The sequence below is a fragment of the Mesoplodon densirostris genome, chromosome 8 (assembly GCF_025265405.1).
Source record: "Mesoplodon densirostris isolate mMesDen1 chromosome 8, mMesDen1 primary haplotype, whole genome shotgun sequence".
NCBI lineage: Eukaryota > Metazoa > Chordata > Mammalia > Artiodactyla > Ziphiidae > Mesoplodon > Mesoplodon densirostris.
In genome coordinates this window covers 62,191,787-62,211,896 of record NC_082668.1, presented here as the reverse complement: position 1 = coordinate 62,211,896, position 20,110 = coordinate 62,191,787, and the positions used below count along the sequence as shown (strand labels likewise).

Below are 20,110 nucleotides of genomic sequence, written 5' to 3'. Positions count from 1 at the left end.
TACAAGATATTGAATATAGTTCCCTATGCTATATAGTAGGTCCTTGTTGTTAATCTATAATATTTTATATACAGTACTACGTATATATTAATCCTAAACTCCGAATTTATCTCTCCCCCTGCCTTCACCATCCCCTTTGATAACCATAAGCTTGTTTTCTGTGTCTGAGAGTCTATTTCTGTTTTGTAAGTAGTCCTTGCTTTTAAATTGCTTATAATCTAATACTGGATTTCAAATAATTTGTGTAGTATACCTCATGATAAGTGAGATTATCTTTCACAAGGAGTTTGATGATTTCTTCATGAAATGAATTTACCTGAACTCAGTGCTTTAACTTTAACCAATTAAATTTCACTTTAATGATTACACTCAGATGAGCATTTATGTACATACTGGTATAGGTTCTAATGGAAATGGAGAAATCTGTCTTAAAAAACTTCTCGTAACTATTGATTAAAAGAGAGAGAGGAAGAGAGGTAGGGAAGATGGAAAAAAAACCAAACTTGGATTACAGGTTTTTAGAGCATCATTTTTTGCACAGTTATATAGTGCGCTCACATATAAAAAAGCTTGTGAGTCTGTTGTGCGCACTCTCAGTTAGCAATTTTTTTTTTTTTTTTTTTTTTTTTTGGTATGCGGGCCTCTCACTGTTATGGCCTCTCCTGTTGCGGAACACAGGCTCCGGACGCACAGGCTCAGTGGCCATGGCTCACGGGCCTAGCCACTCCGCAGCATGTGGGATCTTCCTGGACCGGGGCCCGAACCCACGTCCCCTGCATCGGCAGGCGGACTCTCAACCACTGCACCACCAGGGAAGCCCTCAGTTAGCAATTTTGATGCACTTTACGTATGAGTGTTATCATCTTTATTTACACATGGAGGAAAATTGGAGCACATGCATCAATTAACCTTTCACAGTCACTCAGCACATTAGAGCTCTACCTACAGTTATTTCAATGGTCAAAATACTCCAGGAGAAACTTAAAAGTACAGTGTTGTTATTGCTATCATTTGTTTATCAGACAAAAATATTTTGTATACTATAGACACAACTGATTACTTTTCCCAAAACTTTTACTTTCTGTTTGGAAAAGCAAGGTAGAAAGTCTAAATACTGTTTTGGGTATTTATAAATGATAGTTAAAATTCAATATAATTAGAACTATAAGAATTTTAGTTTTTTAAGCATGTAACACTACAGGAGAACAGGGAAATATTGACAGGAAGTTGAGCACAGCACATTTCCATAAATGAAGAGACCTGGAATTTTAAACCAAACCTTGTAATTAATTATCTATATATGATACTGGACAAAACATTTCATCTCTCAGGACTTTATTATAATTTAATAATTCTACTATCCAAGATGGAGAAAATATAATTTCATTAGGGTAGTATAGAGGTCAACATTAGCTCAGAGTTTATTTTCATTTGGTACAATTTACCACTGCCTTTTGAATTTGATTTTTTTCCCTTTGGATAGCATCACTTGAAGTAAATCTTTGTTTACCATTCCTGATTTCTGGTTAGCAGACCCACTATCTAACATAGTAGTTTAAAAGTGGCCTTAACACATTCCATGTGAGAAGTTTAAGGTCATATATGAGCAAAGAAAGAATATTTCTTACACTTACATTAGCCTGCAGTTGGGCAAAATCATACAGCACAAAGCCTATTTTAAAATAAAGTGTTGAATATCTCATGTAATTTATTGACTACTGTACTGAAAAAGAAATACAGAATGGTTGCATGGGTACAGAATGGCTGTAAGTTTATTGGTCATTTCCCCTCATGATCATGTGGTTGACTGAGAACTGTGACTGCTGCCACTGCCCAGCATTATATGAGAGTAAGTACCACATATTGCTTCCCAGGAAGACATTAAAATTCAAAGTTTGAAGTACAGTAGCCCCCTCTTATCTGCAAAGGATACAATTCCAAGACCCCTAGTGGATGCCTAAAACTGGGGTTAGTACTGAAGCCTATATATATTCTCTTACTATACTGATGGTTGGGTAGCATATACAGCATGGATGTGCTGACAAAGGGATAATTCATGTCCCGAGTGGGACAGAGCAAGGCAGTGTGAGATTTTATTACACTATTAAAATGGCACATCATTTAAAGCTTATGAATTATTTCTGAAATTTTCTATTTAATATTTTTGGACCATAGTTGACCTTGGGTAACTGAAACCATGGAAAGTGAAACCATGGATAAGGGGGGCTACTGTATGGTTTCTACTCAATGAGTATCACTTTCATACCATTGTATAGTCAAAAAATCATAAGTTGAACCATAATTAAGTCAGGGATTATCTGTATGTGTATGTGTGTTTCATATATATGTATATATATATGAAACAAGTCAACTGGCAGATGGAGATTACATATATTGCTAATGGCTCATTGCTTTTATTCATAATGGGATACGAACTTACTTTACTTGTGCTGTTCCCTGTGGCAAAGCAAAATAAAGTTCAGAAGCATTTATTGGAATTGCAGATATTGTAATATTAAACTTCTGAATTTTCTGGGTATTGATAAAAATTATTGATTACTCAAATAAGTTTTCCTTTTACTTAAATCAAACAAAATTATTTTATAGTAGTCATATTTGTCTTTTAAATTGCTAACTTTCCTAAGTAATAATTTCACAATGCCTTTGTTGTCAGTAGATCATTTGACTTCTATTTCTCCTGTAGTGGTGATAGGTATTTCAGTTACCATTTACCTTAACCATGAATATTTATCATATAAAAAATTTTCAGTTATATATGTTAGAAAACTCCATTTAAATCAGCTTAAGCAAAAAGGAGAAATTTAATGTCTCAGATTCCTGAATAAAACAAGCAGTGCTGATTTCGGCATGGCTGGATTTAAGGATCCAGAATATGTCCTCAGGACCTCTGTTTTCTCCTTTTGGTTTGCTGAACAAAACTGGTTCACTGCTATGCTAATTACCAGTTAGCTGAACTGTCAATTTCTATTTTAAATTCTTACTTAATGGAGAGGTATTCTCCTAAATAATTTTTAGGCACTGTATCAGTCAGAGTTCCACCAGGAAAAAAAAAATACAACTAGTAGGATTAATAAATATGTATAGTTTTCTTGTAAGGAATTGGTTTATGCAGTTGTGGGAGCTAGCTACTTAGATGAAAATGCTTAGGGCAGGCAGTCGGGAAGACAGGCTGGAAGTTTTGAACAAGAGCTGATGCTGCAGTCCACATTTGGAATTTCTTCTTCAGGGAAACCTTGGTTCGGCTTTTAAACTTTTCAATGGATTAAATCAAACCCATCCAGATTATCGAGGATCATCTTTACTTAAAGTCAGATGATTCTAGATGTTAATCACATATACAGAACACCTTCACAGTAACACCTATGTTGGTGTTTGACTGAAAAACTGGAGAGTATAACTTACTAAATTGACATGGAAAGGTGAATATTATAAACAATGATTTAGAAGAAAAATGTCATGAAGGATGAGAAGGAAACAGTAACCTAAGAATTTTCTAGGAAGAATTCTAATACAAGATTTAAACAATCTGTTCTCTTTGCAAAACTAATTGGCCTCCAAGTTAGAAATTACTAAAATTGGGAAAAGATCACCATGATTGAATAGCCTATTTTTAATTCTTTGACTATGACACTAACAAGAGTTTCTTAGAAGATAACGCTTCTATCAATTAACAATCTGCAGAGCTACCCAACCCAACCATCTCTGAGAATTCATAAGTTGTAAAGCACATTTATCTTCAATGATCTTGCTCCTCATTCCCTCTAGAAGTAGAGGTTAGATACCTTAGAGTCCCCTGTTGTATTCCCAGAACCTTGAGCTCAGTAGATGCTAAATTAATATTTCTAGGAAGAAATGATGAATAGGGAGGGGAAGGGAGAACTGGATAAAAAATATAATCCAATATTTTGCCATTATTAATCATGTCATAGTGAATAACAGTACATGTCTTGTCTCTTACTTGTGAAGATGCATCTTCAAGATGAATTTCTGGAACAAATATTGCTGGATGAAAGAGATTTTAAATGCATATTTAATTTTGTCAGATACTCCTCAAATTCCCGCTACAGTGATTGTAGAAATTGGAGATTTCAGCAAGCTCTTCAGATGATTATTGCACACAATAAAGTTTGAGGATCACTGTTTCAGAACATGGATATTTACCTTTTTGAGTATTAACCCTTTGTCCAAAAAATACACCTATAGGAATGCATATTTGCTGGCATACTTGTCAGTTTGTACAGCCTACAAAACTGGTTGTTGATGGAACCCCTAAAGGTAACCCTGGTCAAGAAACCCTGGTCTAACAGCATCTATCAATTATTAAAATACCTGTTTTGCCAACTGAGCAAGGACAGTTGTTTCCCTTCATCAACTTCCTTTGGTCTCTGCAGTCTTAGCCACGCTTAGGCTGCCCTTGATCCTGCCTTTCTACTTAAAACTAAATCAAGAAATTTGAATAATGTCACTTATGAAGAAGTTATTGCTTTATAGGAGGTTTGCCTTATTTTTCCAAGTATATCTGCTCTTTGCAGCTAGGGAAGTGAACATCAAAGAAATCTTTATTTTCTACAGTGGGGTTTTATCTATGTAACCATATGATTTTATCGTCACTGCAGTATTATTGTACATTTTATTCCAACAGCAAACTGAGATGGGCACACAAGTATAAACAATAAATAATATATTAAAAAGACTATGCTGTAGTTAAAGTTTCATTTTCACCATGCTATTTTTTCCTCCATTTAGTAAGAATTTAAAATAGAAATTGACAGTTCAACTAACTGGTAATTAGCATAGCAGTGAACCAGTTTTGTTCAGCAGTCCACAAGTTCATGGATACTTACCTTAGCTGCCTCTGAGACAGCCATCTGTGTTATTTCAGCTCAGAAAAAAATCGTTTATAAACCAATAGGACTTCCTTAAGTGCAGAAATTAGGTTATACATCTCTGCATATTGCAAAGTGTAACTTTTTCACATCGACTATATTGCTGCAAATATTCTACTGTTCCACATGAATCAAGTATATTGAGTATGAGGTTTTGAGTACTGACATCCTGCATCCTGACCCCTGAAGGAGTCCTAAGATAGCATTGCCCTTGGTCATGAAAAGTAATATGCCCAAACTGTAAAATGCATCCTTCGTATTAAATGGAATGACACCTTGAGATCTTACAGACAGGCAGACTTCCTGAGAAAAATCTGGAGGCTCAATATATTCCATAAATATATTTTATGAAAGTTATTATAGTACTAGAATGCTGCTCTCTAATCATCCTATTTTCACCCAATTAACTATCAAGTCCTGTTGACACAGACCCCAAAATATATCTTGAATCTCTTTCCTCTTTTCCATTTACCCCTGTACTAATGCATACCTACCAAACTGGTATCTCCTTATCTAATCCATCCAACATTCTCCATCCATCTTCCTCATGGGGAACATCATTACATTCTTAAAATTACTGTTGATTATATAAATATCTTACTTTAAGGAAAGAAACAAAACTTTTGCTACATTCTGGGAGTAGATGGTCTAACCCCCTTAGGAATACATCCAAATGCTGTTATAATCTGGTATCTATAGTTAGGTAGAATCTGATATTGAGGGGATGCCATTAAAAATGAAAACTGGCCAGACACAGGAATACTAAATCTTATCATAAACTAATATCACTACTCCATACAAGTTCTCCAAAGGGAATTATGTGCAAAAGAGGTCAATGCAATCAAACTGAGGCAAAGCCATAATTTATTATTAGCTAATGATTTGGGCCCAGAGAATTACAGTGAGCTACTCTGGATAATGTGGAAACCCAACTTATTTTCATATGCTAGAATGGCCTTATCCATATTTTTTGCCCCTTTATCATAATTTTAAGTCTGAGTTTTAGATTTTATTTTCCAGTATGAGGAAATCAGTCCAGAGCTTATACAGATATATGTAGATGTATAGATAGAGAGAGAAACTTAGTACGGGCAGATGCATAGTTAAGTTGTGAGCATACAATGCTGAATAAAGCAGATATGGCCTTTGTCTTCTTGGAGATTGTAGTCTACTTAGTAAACAGATCTTAACCTTATCATTGTGTGTGTATGTGAGTGTATCTGTTTTATGCAATTAAATAAAGAAGAGTGTGATAAAAAATACAGAATGCCATGAGATTCTATCAGGCAGACCTAATTGATATTGGAAAAGCAGGAAATGTCTTTCATAGAAATTGACATTTAACTTGAAAACTAAAGCCAAGATCAGAATAGCATAGTAGAAATTACTTTCCATACTTGGAGACAGAATATGTGAAGTGGCAAAAGGAAGAAAATTTGTGGATTGTTTAAGGCACTGAAAGATGATCAAGGTATTAGAACTTTATAGAAGGATACTGCTAGATGGCCGAGGTATTAGAAGCAGGGAAATATATTACTAGATGGAGCTGGAGAGATAGGCAGAGACTAGAACATGCAACTGTTGTGGGCAGTGTTAAGAATATGAAGTTTTATTTCGACCATTATCAGCAGCTATAGAAGGGTTTTATAATACAAAATCCACCTTGAAGATGGATACAGCCTATTTGTGAGACCCCCAAAAAACAGGAGATGGTGCAAGATAAGAAGAGAGTAATATTCTGGAATTAGTATTGGAGAAGGAACTGATTTTATATATACTCCTGAGGTTCTTGTAAGAAGCCCACATTTTCAGTGACTTCTGGGAAAGGATGACCTCAAGAGATGCTAAGTTTCACTAAGTTTCAGTAAAGGCAAAAATGTGGAATGAACATTCAAAGTATAGTCTTAGGATATTGAGGAGTTGTGATCATAGAGTAGCAGATTCAGAGGGCAGATCAGAAGGATTTGGGTAGGAAGAGAGGAGTTCATATCAGTGGACAGAGGTTAGGCCACCCTACACTTTGAACAGAGACCTGTGTAAATAAGGGTGAGAATATTGAAAAATTTTGTTTTAGATATAGATGGGTCTATAAGGTTTCAGTTACAGCCTGAGAATAATGGCTGCCTGGGAGTCGAAATGTTAGGCCAAGTATGTCATTATTTTTTAGGTGGTTAGATGCGGTAGTTGCAATTTAAGTGTAGCCATGGTTGGTAGGCATGAATGAGTGAACATAAACCAAGTGTCAGGCAATGTCAATCCAGGGAAAGAGGATTAGGTATTAATCCCACTTTGTCCCAATCTATGTTAAACACTGATGAAATATCTATGTGATGAAGATAAAAAGAAATAATAATACAGTAATATGCAAATCTTTCTGTTTCTCCACTTTTTTTATCACTTCCTTTTTACAATGGCAGGTTTATTACTTGCTGAGTTAACTCCTAGCTCTCAGAATATGGAGAATGAAAAACAAATGGAAAGAAAAGCCTAAGAGACAAATTTGTTTAAAATAATAAAAAGATGAGTTAGAGGCAGTGTTGGGGTAAGATGGGGACTGAGAGAGGCTGTATTTGAATTTGTGAGAGAGTTTAGCCAGATTGAATTTAGGAAGGACTGTTGGATATCTATGTCTTGAATAATATATTAAGTTTTTAAAAAATGAAGAAAGATGGTTTTAAAAAATTATTGTCCATTATTAATATCCTACTTCTCTGTGTTTTCATGGGAGATGAAAGAAAAAAGTTTCAGATGCTTTCTATTTATATATTTATTTTATATTTATATATTTATGCCAAGCTGGGGTTATATGAGGATTACATGTGAACATTATAAAATGATTGCTTTATATAGAGTTAGCATTTCAATATATATTTCCTAAGGCAGTATGATCTTTGATTGTTCAAAATCTTCAGTGCAAGAGTTATCTGAATCTTCAAATAGAACATTAAACAATGTAGTGTTTTACTCCTGGCACATTAGCTTCCAAGTACAGAAACCCACTGAAACCAGCTCAGATATATACGGATCTCCCAAGAGGATATGGAGACTCCCATGGGTTTACATAACAAAGGGCCCAGGACTCCTGGGTCCTAGAGAACTCCTTGCCTCGAGCACCACATGGCTCCTGCCATCCAATCTCTATCTCATGACTCCCCTACTTCTTTACACAGGCTCTGGTATTCCTCCTCTCTCAATGCCCCCAACCCCTCCCCACCCATGTTAGCACAGCTGCCCACTAGGTGAGCTACACACTGTTTGGTTTGGATTAGTGAGAGAAAGGGTCTTAGTGATTCAACTCAGCCTGTGATTTGGTTTCAGTTCCATCACACGTCCCCCCTTGGCCTCAGTATCAGTAACCAGGGGAGGGATAATACTGGCACATAGGGCTTCCCCTCTCAGGAACACTAACTGAGTGGGGCAGGTTTAGGTAAATAAGAATGTTGACTGACATATCTAATACAGTAACACTGCTGGCGGGATTATTAGTGGGAATGTTTCCAGAATATGGAGTAGCCAGCTGAGAGGAGTCTGTATGTCAAGTTTCATTTCTGTGTGTTTATGTATGAACTGAAAACCAAGTTCAAGAGAGATTTTTCAAACAATGAAAGCAAAAACCCCAATCAAGGAAAACTCAATAAATAACTGTCTTGAACAGTCTTGGCTAGACAGAGAAAATCGTTTGTTTATCTTCCACATCCCTTAAGCAGCAGGAGCTGATAGAAATTGAATTTAAACTGCTAACTCCAAAGACTCATTACCATTTAATATTCACAATTGCATTTTAGAATTACGATGCTAAATATTTAATATTTCTACTTTAGTTCTGAGTATACTTTAATTACTCTGTATAATGTAGAAGATCACTTTCTTGGTCAATTTTTGCATATATAATGGAAGAAAAAATAAAGTTGTATTACTATTGATGTTATTTGGATTACAGAGTTATTTTTAAAACAAGACTGAAAGATGAAGTTTCTAATGTAATCCTTTCTAAGAAAGATACATATCATTTTCCTGAAGTGTAAAGACATGAAATTTTCTAATTTAACACATGATTAATAAACATGGAGGGTTTGCTAGACCCTAATCAGAACAATGATTTTTTTTTAATCTAGCAATATGTGGCCCTCTAGTTTTATGTCTCACTCCCCTCTCATTTATTTCTTAACCAAAATCTTGTTGTGTAACTTCATTTTTCAGCAGTTAAAATGAATGATAGATAATTTCATTGTGAGGACTCTGAAAATTTCTAAATTCCATCATTAAGCTATAATCAAAATGTTAGGCGTAAGAATGATGACACAAAACCTGGGTTGACTATGCAGTTAAAGGATGTGGATAGGACTCTGATATGTTTAAATTCCCATTTGTCCTTTTGGACAAAGTACAAAAGTAGGGAAGAATCATTTAAAACAGATATCACTGGGACAAGTAAGTCTTATTTTTATCAGCTAAAGAAAAAAAGTACATGTTTTAAGACATCAGTATGTGTAACAACTGCTTTGCTTTAAATCATAGGGACGATTGGTGTCGTAACTCTGTCAGCACAGTGCTCTGTCACTGTCAGTGAGTGCTCCCTTTGTGACTTTTGACTTATGTCAGGCAAGTTTACCAACAATACTCAAAGTTTCTTATTATCCCCAATTGTATAAAAATTATATATATATATCTGTAGTAAAATAGGACTAGTCATGTAATCAAAGATGTCAGATAAAATCAGTTTCCCATATTAGATGAGATAAAGCAGCGAAAATGACAAACTCCTATTTACTACAGCTGTCAAATTATAATGAATGAACTGGGTGAATAATTAAAAGTTTGAAAGAAATGTTTCTGTCCTTGATGAACTAATAGTTAAACATATCTTAGAGACAGTAGTTGGAATGCTGTTTTATTTTAATTTTAATTTTTTTGTCAGTGGGAATTGAATTGAATGACATTTAAAAAATAAGTGAAGAATAAGAGAATAGCAATCTCAATTCAATTTCTTCTTTATTCTGGAGAATAAAAAATAATTGATATCGCAGGAAAGAACAGGGAAAGAAGAAATGTCAGTATTGCAAATCTGAGGGAATGGAGCATAGGACAGATTTGGGAATGGTCTCCACCAATCACCATGAGTTGGACACACGGATTGCTACACTGGGGTCTTGGCTGTACTAGAAGTAGCAAAAGATACTTGGTTTCTGGTGGGAGGAGTTGCTGAAAGTGTGACTGAGAACCCTGGAAATTAAGAGAGTTAAATGTTCAGAAATACTGAATAAGATGGAATAAATGAGATTTCAAACCACCATCTGTGCTTCTTTTTAGGGAATTTGTGGAATAGAGCATAGGCTTACCTGTTGGTTTCTAAGCCCAGAGGCAGAAACAATAAAGTACAAAACTATTACATTTCAGTTCAAAAAGCATAACATAATCGAATTATGAGAAAAATCAGGCAAACTCAAGATAGCGATATTCTTCAACACAACTCACATTTACACATTAGAAATGGTGACATCATGAACAAAGGAAGGCTGAGGAACTATTCAAAATTAAAGGAGTCTAGAGAGAAAAGACAGTTAAGTGCAATATACGATTCTGGATTGGATTCTAAATTAGAGAAAAAAAGGAATTTTTAATATATAAAACATTATTGGTCAACAGGCAAAATCTGAATAAAAGCTATGCATTGTATCAGTGTTAAACGTATTCAGTTTGATAGAAGTACTGTGGTTATGCAGGAGAATGTCCTGGTACTCAGGAGATGCAGGCTGATGTTTTAGATGAAGAGAATCGTCATGTCTGCCATTTACTATCAAATGGTTCAGAGAGTACTAGAAATAGCCAGAGGAGAAAATGTGAACAAATGGTGAGTCTAGGTGAAGGGTATAGACATTCATTCTATAATTCTTACAACTTTTCTGTAGGTTTGAAATTATTTCAAAATAGTGAGTTAAAAACAAAAGTCATGACAAACATTTGTGTTACAGCTCCGACAGTGGCTATCCAAGTGGACTTTGAGCCAGTTTCATGTGTAAAATAGAAAAAATCTGACTCTTCTATCTCATAGGTAATTATTAAGATCAGTGAGACAATGGGGTTCACAGAGCACTATTTCCTTTTTCTAAAATTTGGACAAATATTTTATAAGAAAGAAAAGAGTGAGTTTTTTTTCAACCCAGCTACATTTATATCATGAATGAAATTTAGTTAGGATTTAGATAATTAAAACTTTAGCTTTTTTTTATAATTATACTAGTCATACCTCAATTAAAGAATGCCCTGAGAATAAAGCTTTTCTCTGTAATAATAGTAGATAATTTTAAACTAAAATTAATCAGTACTAAAACAAGCAAAGAAACATCTACAATCATAATCACAGTCATAGTCATGTGACATAATCATAGTCACAGTCATAATCATGTAACTCTAGGTATTTATTGCTTGTAGATTTATGGTCTTAGTGTTATTATCCTGGAGAATACTTCCATTTCTTGCACTTCAATAACAAGTGAACAGAGCTCAACATTGTCAGTATTTTGAAATCTGGGGAAGTTAAATTTGATGTAAAGACCACCTTCTACATCACCACTCAGCACTAGTAATTCTGCTATTTGCTGGAAGTACAATGACCAATTCTTTACTGTTTCTTCTAGCTCAATGCCATTTCACATACCCAAAGTCCTCCTGTTCTTTTGATTTTACACTTCCATTAAAATAGCAAAATTTTGGTGAATCATGTATTTATACATTTTTTTCATATTTTGGCTTAAGTTTATTCAGACAGGGAGATTACCTCAACCAGTTTTATTATGACCTGGGATAAATATGAGAATCACTTGAATCATTCCTGCAATATTCGTCAGTATCACTGAAAATCTTCTTGCACAAATTATTTACATTTTCCTGATCTCCTTCATTATCATCTGGTTCACTCTTCCTCCATAACTAAACTTTTCAAAGAGCAGTACCAAAAATTACTAGTGTTTTAACAAATACCAAATTCAATGACATCTCGATCTATATTACTTTTTTAAAAATTTTTGGGAAGTGATTGACCCAGCCAGCCAGTCCAATTCTCTATCATGGAACTTTTCTCCCTTAGGCCTCGATAAGAGTCTGTGTTATCTCTTTGACCATAACCTTGGATCTTATTTGGTCATCTTTCTTCAACAACATGCCTCCAAGGTTCTTGGCTTGGCACTCTTCTCTTTTTTTTCTTTTAGGATCACGTGTAATTAAGTCATCTCAATGTGACTTGAGAGAAGTTCCCATCTCCAGGCCCATGTTTCCTCTTCAGCACCATGTAGATAGTGCAACCACCTGCTTCATATGACTAACTATACATAGTTTGTACATAACATGCTATACACAGTGGGCCAGAGCCTCTAACTCTCTATCCCAAAGCCAAGCTACCTGCACACCAGCATCTATTCAGTTCTGTGAAATGGACCAGTCAGAAAAGGAAACTATGAAAGGACAGGCATTTTGGTATGAGGAGAGGAAGAGAGTTTCTTATAATAGGAATAGTGGGCAGTGTTCTATGGTAAGGAAGAGGGAAACTAGGTAATCGTAACAGTAACTTGAGATAACTATGAACAAAGTGATTAACAAGTGAAGAAGGAGGAGATGAAAGATGGAAGCAGGAAAAGATAGTGATAGAGAGAGAGAGAATGAGCTAGTGCAGGAGTAGAGGTCAGAACATTTAGCATGACAATAAAACATAGCGCCATATGCCCTTTTATTTGTTCTTCACTGGGACAGAAAACTCTTCACCTGAATGATGTGTCATTTGAAAATAATTTTTAACTTATTGTGATAAATTGATCTTTCAAGAATATTTGGGGAAATATATACTCATAGTAAAATCTGGCTCATGCTATCACAAACCATTACACATTATGCACAAACAGTACACATTAATGTTAAAAAAATTAGTCAAAACCTCCCATAGCAGAAAGAGCTAAAGTTTAAATACTCTTTAATTTAAAAGATACCCCATACTGTTAGATGATGCAACAATGTTGAGAAAAGTCACTAAAAACTAAGTCACCAAGTTTGTAAAATCAAATATTCTATACTCTAGGTAATCTTAATATTGCTCAGTCACTGGAAATCAGATTATCCTTGAGATTGTATTTAAGTCAAGGCAAGATGGTCTTCCATTTACAAATGTAATTTACTCTCATGAGTAGGTAATCTTGTTATAATATTGTCAGGTTAATTGAAATTGATTTGTGTTTACTAAACATTGTGAATACTAATCAAATATTAGACAGTGAAGCGTTGGAGGTATTTAAACCTTTCACACATGCTGTTTGGGCTTCATAGAAGGATTTCTTGTCTCAGAAGTCAACATTGCTTTTCAGCCTTTTCTTCAAAAATTATATAAAGAGAAAATGAAAAGAAACGGCCTACATTTGCTTTATGAAATTTTATAAACGGAATATTTGGGAGGATTTGGGATTGGTTTGGGGGAAATTATTTATATTTTATTTCCACTGTTACAAATAGCACATTTGCTTTTCCATCTGCTTAATTCCATTCCAGGTTTGCTATTCTCTACCACTCATAGCTTCACTGAGCTCCACATAATAGCTTTTATAGGAGACAGACATTACCAGGCAATTTGAAAAGCAGGTTGAAGATAAAGCCTGATAGCTCACATGCCCTGGCCTGGTGACTTGGCTCATTTCTGAAGCTTATTCCAAATGGGCCGTACACATCTCCTGTGGTATATGTATATTGGCTCTATGAAGCTTAAAGAAACACTTCCCCTAATACAAAAATAAACCCATCATAATCATTCACTTTGGGGAAATTTTACAGTTGTTAGTTAACCTGCTCCCTCATGCCCTGCAATATTCATTAGCAGATTTCTCTGTTTATGAGTGATATTATATGGAAATGGTTATGGGAAGCTAACAGATGTAACCACTGAAATAGATTAGAAGGAAAAGTTCTGTTTTTTACAGATGGTTCTATTGAATATGCTTCCCCCCTCCCTCCACTTTAACATTTAGTTTTCTTTCAACAGAAAACTTTTCTTTACTGACTATGGGAATGTGGCCAAAGTGGAGCGATGTGACATGGATGGGATGAACAGAACAAGGATAATTGATTCCAAGACAGAGCAGCCAGCTGCACTGGCACTAGACCTAGTCAACAAATTGGTTTACTGGGTAGATCTTTACTTGGACTATGTGGAAGTAGTGGACTATCAAGGAAAAAACAGACATACTATCATCCAAGGCAGACAAGTAAGTAGAATTTGGTTTGGAAATGCAGCTAAGGTAATAAAATGGATGGTACCATACTAGGAAGAAGACTGAAAATTGCAATGTTGAAAATTTCTTATGAAGTCAAGCTGCAATGGGTCATAAAAACTGCAATGTGTTTGCTATATGGGAGAATGTTCTTTACACAGTGTACTGTGTACTCCATAGTATGGGGCAGGGGATGGGGCTCTCTCCCCCTCTTTCCCTCTATTAAACAAAGGAAAAAGCACACAAAACAGAAACCAACTGAAATAAATCAAAAAACAACAAACAAAACCAAAAATGCTACACTAGTAAGAAAGAAAAGTATTAGAGTAGGACAGTAAATATGACCTACTTACTAAAAACTAATTTAAGTAGTTCATTTGTAAGAAACTGAACTATCATCTGTCCCATGTGGCATTGGAGATATATATATTTTTTCTGCTCACAGTGCATATGCTGACTCACAAAAGTATCATTATTATTTTAATAGGTTGGATTAAATTTTGCCTTCTGATGTATTCAGGTACTTCCTAAAATAAGAATTTTGTGAAAAGCACTGAGGTCAAAATTTTTCCCATCTGTATAGTTTTTTTTTCCCCTTGCTGAATTACAAGTTTTTGCAAATAACACTCAATAAACACCTGAAGGAGATCTATAAGTGGCAATAGGCCTTATTCACTACTTTACTTTTTAAATTCAATTTTACCTCACCGATCTCACTAATTTTATGTGAGGTTCTCATTCTATGGAGCTGAAATAAGTGACTCTGCTTTTGCAGTACAAGGCACAAATATTCTGTAATTGTCCTGTAAAGTTACTTTGCCTTTATAATCAGCTTTTAACAATGAAATGATTTCACTTCCTTAGCAGATAAAAATATCCACTAATCTGGGTGGTTAAAAAAAAGTGTCCAATATTAGAGGTGAGGTCACTTATTTCTCTCTAAACTTTGACTGTCCTTAAAACTTTGATTTCCTTGGCAGTCTAGTTATGACCTTAGAGGACCTAGTCTCTAAAATGATTATGATGGACCTTCTTTTTACATATATGTAATTAAAATTTTAAACCTTGAAACAAGAATGAGGAATTCAAATGATCTTCCTCATGACTACTTTTAAAAGTTTTTTAGTATCTGAAGTTTTTAATTATTCCTTTTTTCCCCATTTCTATTGCTTGTGTTTTGCTGGTTCCCTAAACATATGCTTAGTTTGCCACTACGTAATCCAACAGATATAAAATTTTGTATTTGTCCTGTAGGCAGAATGGTCTATGCACCACACCAAGCTCCTGCCACCTCTGTTGGGGGTAGTTAGCAGACCAGGCAACAATGTAGGTACTTTATGGTAAACAAACCCTTCTGAAGGAAAGCAGCGAGGCATTGGGTAAAATTTGATGGCTATTGTGTGAACATGTTTTCTGCCCTCACCAGTTGCCCCCTCTGTAGCCATGCTTACTTTCTCTCCTGAGACTTGGATTGGCAATTACATGGACAGCAATGTGATTAAGTCACAATCTCACACTTCCAGATGACTGGCCCCAAACTTTAAGCAAAGCATGCATAAAATAAATGGCAATTAATGGAAGACTTCAGCTTGCTTGTAAATTTTACAGGAAAAAAAGTATTGCCCAAATCAAAATTGGGTCATAGATATATTTAGTGAATATGATGTCAGTAATGTAGAAAATATTATTAGTAAATACACACATGCCTCCCCCTACAAACACTTACTGGAGAGTAACACTAACATTGAAAATGATTATTGGAGCTTTAACATAGAATGATTCTCCCCCTTAATTCCTAACTTTCATTTGTAGCCTAGACATGAAGAAATGAAATACGTCCAAAAACAACGTGAAAAGCCAGTCTTCTTTTACTCAACAACTCCTATGAGAGGATCAGGAATAGTAATAAGGAGACATGTAAGCTAGAAAGATAGCAAATCAAATGCTTTAGCTTAAGGTATAGAACTGGCATGATTTCTTAAGTAGAAAGTTTTGTGATTTTGTTCTATATAAAATTTTTTTACAGTCAAACCATGCATAACTTCTCAAATTCTCTTGACTACAAATCTATACGAAAAGTACACTAGAAGTACAATATAATGCCAAATGACAATGACAAATGCTTTTTCATCAAAATCTGTACAGCAAATCAATTGACAAATCTACCATACCTTGGTCCAGAACCATTTTAAATTGAGTATACTACAAGGCATGCCCAAAGGCAATGTGCCTAGCATGTGCCTTTTTGTATGAGAAAATCAGTATACTTATTCTCCCTTTGCTTTACTGGAAGCTTTCCATCAGTTCAAGAAGCCTATTCTTACCCACAGTCCCCAAGACCTGTGCCAAGGAGGAGAGTTACACTGTTACCTGTGAAGTGTCATGGAGAGCAGTAAACATTGTTATTCTCAAATCAGAGTTCCATTTTCATTATGAATAGGCTTTAGAAACAGTACAATTTCTGAGTAGAATGCTGACATTTTATTTACAATTATTCCAAATATGTGATTTTGTTGTTTACTATTTTCCATGCTGGGGCTACTATTAGTCTAAATGTAACCTGTATTTTTAAAAAATGGGATTTTCAAAGGTGTTTTTTCATCAGTCCTTTCACAGACAAAGCAAGCCTTTTACAGATTCTACATATCCATGGCTATATGAAAATGTAGCCCACAAAAATATATCAAATTTTACATAACGGTGCCATAAGCATGTTATTGAATATGCTTGAAAGTTTGGTTCTCACTAGGCTTCGAAAAGTAGCTACTGAACATGTTTTCTTAATGAAACATGAATAAAATTCTCTCCCATACATTGGGTAGTGCTTTAACCACTACTGCATAATGTTTTATTCTCAGAGAAAACATTAAAATGTCAAATTCTATGAGAGAAGATAAATGATAATATGGTTGTGACTCTCCAACTATGGGAATTTTCCACAGGAGTAGATAGCAATCATTTTTTCTTTCAAGTTAAAAGCAACATAATTAAAAATCATAGTCATTTTTGCCCCTTTTTATAGGTCAAACATCTTTATGGTATAACTGTGTTTGAAGACTATTTGTATGCAACCAGTTCTGATAACTACAATATCATACGGATAAACCGATTTAATGGCACTGATATTCATTCATTAATTAAAATGGAAAATGCTCGAGGAATCCGAATCTATCAAAAAAGAACTCAACCAATAGGTAAGATACAAGACTTCTTCATAGCCTTCACAATGGCAAATTGAATGGGGATATGGTCCTTGTGCCTTTGTTTGGTGTTAAAGTGGGTGAGCCATAAATTCTCTGTTTTGATAGCAAAAATGGAATAGAACTCCCTTCCCAAGTCTAAATGACAAATTGTTCAGTTGCTAGTGAATCGTTTCTACAACCATAGAATTAAAATGACGGCTAGATTTAGATTCAGGAAGGAACTTGCACTCGATGTATGTATACAGGAAACCCAGACGCTAAGACTTTAGAGAATTTTTTAATATCATTCTGGGAAACATTTCAAATTAGGTGATTTCCTTTCAGTATCTGTCTAGTTTTTATTGCATTCACTGGGGTCTCTTGACTGAACATCCCAATCATTCCTTAATGCATGTTAAATAAAAAATAATTTTTAACAAGAAGGCTACAGCATTTCTAAGTATTCCTCAAAAACACTAACTACTTTGCACTGTAGGTTAGTGATGCTTATTCATCAATACAGTTTAGGCTCAATCATATATAGAATAATGTAACATACAAAAACTACCACCCAAATGTCCATCATCTTTTTGTGCTTCAAATTAAAATGAATTTAGAATTATCTAACCATTAACATAAATTCAGCTTAGACAATGTATTATCACATATACATATTGTGTTTATAGGAAATTCAAATTTTGAATTCTGTAGGTAACCTTATTAGAGTTTTATATTAGGATTTATTAATTCACCAATTATTCACTGACCATTTACTATGTGCCAGGAACTATTCTATGTCCATTGAGAAGATAGTTGTGAATAAAACAGACCAAAAGATCATTGCCTTTATGAGATTTGCATTGTTGTAAAGAAGACATAATTTTTAAAAACCAAGTAAATTATTATTCTATGAGAAGATAGTAAGTGCTATGGAAAAAGATAGAGCAGATGAGTGTCAGGAATGGGGGTAGTTTGCAATTTTATATTGAATGGTCAGAGGAAGTCCCATTGAGAAGATGAAATTGCATGAAGACTTTAAGTAATTAAAGGAGGAGAGAAGCAGGTAGAAAGATGAGCACACACAAAAACCACGAGGAAGAGCATGCTTGGATTGTTCAGGGAGCAACAAGGAGACCCATAGGTCTGGAGCAGAGTAAAAAGAGGAAGAGAAGTAGGCAATTAAGCTGGAGAAATGAAGGAGGACCATAACAAGTAGGGCTCTGCGGACAGTTGTAAAAACCTTTGCTTATACTTTTAGTGAGATGGGGAGTCCTTAAGAAGCCTTAAGCAGAGGAGTCTCATAATCTGACTGACTTTTTTTTTTTTTTTTTTTTTTTTTGGGTTTTTTGAATTTTATTTATTTTTTTATACAGCAGGTTCTTATTAGTTATCCATTTTATACATATTAGTGTATACATGTCAATCCCAATCTCCCAATTCATCCCACCACCACCTCCCGCCCTCTACTTTCCCCCTTTGGTATCCATATGTTTGTTCTCTACATCTGTTGTCTCTACAGGGCTCACTCTTGGAGTTGTACATCTTATGAGTTTTGACAAATGTGTCATGACACGTATTCACCATCATGGTATCATACAGAATAGTTTTTTTTTTTTTTTTTTTTATTTTACAAATTTAATCAGTTATACATATACATATGTTCCCATATCCCCTCCCTTTTGCGTCTCCCTCCCACCCTCCCTATCCCACCCCTCCAGGCGGTCACAAAGAACCGAGCTGATCTCCCTGTGCTATGCGGCTGCTTCCCACTAGCTATCTACCTTACATTTGGTAGTGTATATATGTCCATGCCGCTCTTTCACTTTGTCACAGCTTACCCTTCCCCCTCCCCATATCCTCAAGTCCATGCTCTAGTAGGTCTGTGTCTTTATTCCTGTCTTACCCCTATGTTCTTGATGACATTTTTTTCTTAAATTCCATATATATGTGTCAGCATACAGTATTTGTCTTTCTCTTTCTGACTTACTTCACTCTGTATGACAGACTCTAGGTCCATCCACCTCATTACAAATAGCTCAATTTCATTTCTTTTTATGGCTGAGTAATATTCCATTGTATATATGTGCCACATCTTCTTTATCCATTCATCCGATGATGGACACTTAGGTTGTTTCCATCTCCGGGCTATTGTCAATAGGGCTGCTATGAACATTTTGGTACATGTCTCTTTTTGAATTATGGTTTTCTCAGGGTATATGCCCAGTAGTGGGATTGCTGGGTCATATGGTAGTTCTATTTGTAGTTTTTTAAGGAACCTCCATACTGTTCTCCATAGTGGCTGTACCAATTCACATTCCCACCAGCAGTGCAAGAGAGTTCCCTTTTTTCCACACCCTCTCCAGCATTTATTGTTTCTAGATTTTTTGATGATGGCCATTCTGACTGGTGTGAGATGATATCTCATTGTAGTTTTGATTTGCATTTCTCTAATGAGTAAAGATGTTGAGCATCCTTTCATGTGTTTGTTGGCTGTCTGTATATCTTCTGTGGAGAAATGTCTATTTAGGTCTTCTGCCCATTTTTGGATTGGGTTGTTTGTTTTTTTGCTATTGAGCTGCATGAGCTGCTTATAAATTTTGGAGATTAATCCTTTGTCAGTTGCTTCATTTGCAAATATTTTCTTCCATTCTGAGGGTTGTCTTTTGGTCTTGTTTATGGTTTCCTTTGCTGTGCAAAAGCTTTGAAGTTTCATTAGGTCCCATGTGTTTATTTTTGTCTTTATTTCCATTTCTCTAGGAGGTGGGTCAAAAAG

At 35.1% G+C, this 20,110-nt stretch overlaps 1 protein-coding gene across 1 annotated transcript in view; it reads left to right on the top strand.

Moving 5' to 3' along the window:
- LRP1B (LDL receptor related protein 1B) overlaps window positions 1–20,110 on the top strand; it is a 1,545,691-nt gene that overhangs the window by 687,079 nt on the left and 838,502 nt on the right. Inside the window, exons 8-9 of the mRNA XM_060105953.1 lie at window positions 13,927–14,149; window positions 17,178–17,349. Coding sequence (XP_059961936.1) covers window positions 13,927–14,149; window positions 17,178–17,349 — 395 coding nt within the window. The remainder of the gene's footprint in view (window positions 1–13,926; window positions 14,150–17,177; window positions 17,350–20,110) is intronic.